Genomic DNA, 283 nt, shown 5'->3' on the forward strand with positions numbered 1-283 from the left:
CTAACCTAACTAACCCCCACACCACCAACTTCCACAAAAAAAAACAGGAAAAGGAAAGAAGAAAAAAATTCAGCTGCCAGAAAAAATTTCTAAACAATCAGACAGTCAACTTACAAACACAGAGCAAAAAAACTCGGCTGCATTTAGGTGTTAAAATATATCAGAAAGTTTTCAAGTAGCAAGAATTTTAGCAAAGTTTTTAAAAAGAGGGGAAAACTTAAAAAAGCAAAAATGCAAGCAAAAGAGGAACCTTGATTACAGCTGAAATAACAGCCGCTCCCTC

General features: G+C 35.0%; 1 protein-coding gene across 1 annotated transcript in view; it reads right to left on the reverse strand.

Moving 5' to 3' along the window:
* Positions 1 to 217: 217 nt before the first annotated feature.
* TEOVI_000212900 (Trypanosomal VSG domain containing protein, putative) overlaps positions 218 to 283 on the reverse strand; it is a gene marked incomplete at both ends in the record, with an annotated part of 1,443 nt that continues 1,377 nt past the window's right edge. Inside the window, one exon of the mRNA XM_067225244.1 lies at positions 218 to 283. Coding sequence (XP_067081345.1) covers positions 218 to 283 — 66 coding nt within the window.

This window comes from Trypanosoma equiperdum (assembly GCF_001457755.1).
Source record: "Trypanosoma equiperdum strain OVI genome assembly, contig: ctg_503, whole genome shotgun sequence".
Classification (NCBI taxonomy): Eukaryota; Euglenozoa; class Kinetoplastea; order Trypanosomatida; family Trypanosomatidae; genus Trypanosoma; species Trypanosoma equiperdum.